The 3,001-nt window shown below is 39.9% G+C and overlaps 1 protein-coding gene across 1 annotated transcript in view; it reads right to left on the bottom strand.

The window, feature by feature from the left end:
• Positions 1-2,027: 2,027 nt before the first annotated feature.
• The window catches only part of LOC105516665 (chromosome unknown open reading frame, human C18orf65), a 1,526-nt gene continuing 552 nt past the window's right edge, over positions 2,028-3,001 (bottom strand). Inside the window, 2 exon segments of the mRNA XM_011948931.1 lie at positions 2,028-2,837; positions 2,840-2,930. Of these exon segments, the coding sequence (XP_011804321.1) occupies positions 2,533-2,837; positions 2,840-2,930 (396 nt within the window). The 3' untranslated portion in view covers positions 2,028-2,532.

Genomic DNA, 3,001 nt, shown 5'->3' with positions numbered 1-3,001 from the left:
GCAACGTGCAAGTCTCAACCATGATTAAACCTAAGTCACCGTCAGTTTGACCTCAAATTATCCTGTAAATAAAAGACCCCACAAGAGAAAGCTCGGTAAGAAGCTATCTTAGGGTAAACACGGAAGACTCTGGGTGTAGACCACATTAGAAGTGATTTCTTTTGTGTGCGTGTGTGTGTGTTCTTAAGAAATGTGTACAAGAACTGAGATAGTTTCCTAAATTAAGATTTAAAATATTCTGTTAACTTTAGATTCAAGCAGTCTGAAACCACTTCATAGAAGACTCTATTTAAAATATAATCATAATTTTGCCACACCATCCACGAAGGGGATTATCCTATGTTAAATTCCGTATCGATATGCTGTTTCTTCCCTCCTCCATGTTCAAATGCAGTGTATTCTCTGAATTTTTTAGTTCCATGAAAAGGAAAGATTTTAGGAAAAAACAAACAAACCCAACACATTAGGATGAGTGTAATATTTTTGAAAGCATCAGTGATTAAACAAACAGCCAATTTCCATTTATACACAAACTAGTTACCTATTCCAAACAATACAAAGGGAGTGAACAGCTGTACTCCTAAACCAGTCTTCACCTAGGAATACTTCTTGATAATTTAAATCAAATTTATCCCTAATCCACTCTGAAATCTCTAAATTTTAGTTCAGAAAACCAAAGATTACTCCTTGACTTAGTTGCATAATATAATTCTTCTTTCTCAGATATAATTTAGACAATCCTAATAAATTTACACAAAGATAGGATTAATATTATTTACTAATGAGTAGCACACCCAACTGTCTAATCAGAGCACTTAAATTTTTGAGCATGAATATTTAATACATTTTTTTAGTTTGTCTTAGATTTTATGCTATAGTATAGGCAGTTTCACTTCCAGCTTTTACGCACTCAAGGCCTTGTTTTTTCCTTTTTTTGCCGGGGGGGGGGCGGGAATTCTTTTTGGTTTTTACTCTGAGCTATTTTTTTTAATGGCAGTCCTCAAGAACCTTTCTAATCTAAATGCCCTCAATCACTCCATAACCATTGAACACCATTTCATCACACGTTGAAAGTAGTGGAGTCCCAAAGGCTGAACAAATAATTCATTAGACAATAGCAAGGGAAAATGCTTTTTTCCCCATTTATTTCATTAACCAAAATTATTGTCTGTTATAAAATTATAGAGGGTGGGAGGGGGAAATGAAGAGGTTGGTGAATGGGTATAAACATACAGTTAGATAGAATGAGTAGTTCTAATACTTGGTAGCAGACTAGAGTGACTACAATTAATAACAATGGATTGTGTATTTCAAAATAGATAGAAGACAGAACTTGAAATGTTCCCAACGCATAGAAACAATAAATATCCCAGGTGATGAGTACCCTAAGCACCCCGACTTAATCATTACACATTCTACGCTTGTAACAAATACATGTACTCCATACATGTGTAAAATATCACATATCACTAAAAGAAAACAAGTAGCCAAAATCAACCATTAATATTCAACCATTAATACTGCTGACTTTGCTCCATCCAAATACTATAATTTACTTAAACATTTCAAAATAGGAGAAGCTCTCCTGGGCCATTCCAGGGGCAGTGTCCTTACTCCCTAACGGTTACTTTAAGTGTTTGAAGCTATTAAGACAGTTGAAATGTTGGCAACGCTAAATATGGTTACAGGAATAGTATGGAAACTTGTATTAAACATTTGATTTTTACACCTTTTTTTTCGTGTGTGGAGTGAGCTAGGAATAGTGCATTGACAAATGAACAACCACGAGAGACTTGTGTACAATCAATGTGAACACATTTCAGTTGTAACAAAATGATGCTGGCCCTCCAGCTGCCATTTTCTAGGTCTGCCACAGCAGACACCAGGACTTAACTCTTGCTCATCCATCAAATTACGCTCTCAGATTTCGCATGCGTTGTAGATAAATGTGTAAGAAAGGAAATCGTTTAAAAGCACAATATTATTGTAGACAGACAATGCCCTCAGTGAAATCACACGTGGGTGACTTAAGACAGGGCCCTAAACCGGCTACAAAAAGGAAGCAAATCATGAACATTTTACAGTTTTATGTGGAGGGGTTTGGAAGTCTTGATCACCATTCAATGATCTACCTTGCCCATTTTCAACACATGGAAATTATTAGTGCAAGATTGTACTTTTAAATAGACCCAAGAATGCAGATGAATGTGGGTTTATAGCACTGACTCATATTCATTCCAAAATCCTACCAAAAAGCTATTAAAGTGTCAAGTCTTCAATTTTTAATCTTTGTTACTACCTACATGTATGTAATAATATGTGTATACAAGCCATTTATAGCTTTGTAATTAATTGAATTTGGGGATACTTTCTTTGTGCATTTTCACAGTGTACTGAAATGAATGGTGGGCACGTCAATACTTTTCGGTGAATCAGACTTAAATGTGACTGTTGAAGAATACATCCCACTTAGGCATTCATGCTGAAGCCAGCAACAATTGTCCGTGACCTTTAACACGCCTGCTCTCCAAATCAGTGCAGATCGTCAGTCACACGAAGCTTACATTTGAGGACTCGCGGATCCTTCATCGCAGAGGTTCTCCCTGTCTTTCTGCCTGACTCCCCCCGCCCCCCTACCCCGACACCCCCCCCAGACTTCACACAGGCAGAATGGCCCCTCGGCTGATCTCCAGCATTCGGGCACAAGCGCCTCCCTTTGCAGCGCGTCTGGAGTAGTTTCTTTTGTAAACGCCCTAAGTTGGGGAGGGCCGCGGGCTGCGAGTGTGAGGCGCAAAGGGAGACGCCGCCGCGGAGGTAACCGCCAGGATTGCAGCGCGCCTGCTACGCGGAGCCACGTTGGGCGTCTTGGACGGAATCCACCTCCACCGCGGAGTTATCACGAGGAGAAGGAGAACAATATGGCCAGGAGCCTGGTGGGAGAAGCTAGTGTTACCCCTCCGCAGGCCGCCGCTCCCCGGGTCTACGTCACCGGCGGTGAAGG

The sequence above is a fragment of the Colobus angolensis genome, unplaced genomic scaffold (genome assembly GCF_000951035.1).
Source record: "Colobus angolensis palliatus isolate OR3802 unplaced genomic scaffold, Cang.pa_1.0 Scaffold287, whole genome shotgun sequence".
In the NCBI taxonomy this organism is placed as follows: Eukaryota; Metazoa; Chordata; class Mammalia; order Primates; family Cercopithecidae; genus Colobus; species Colobus angolensis.
This window is presented reverse-complemented; position numbering and strand designations above follow the sequence as displayed.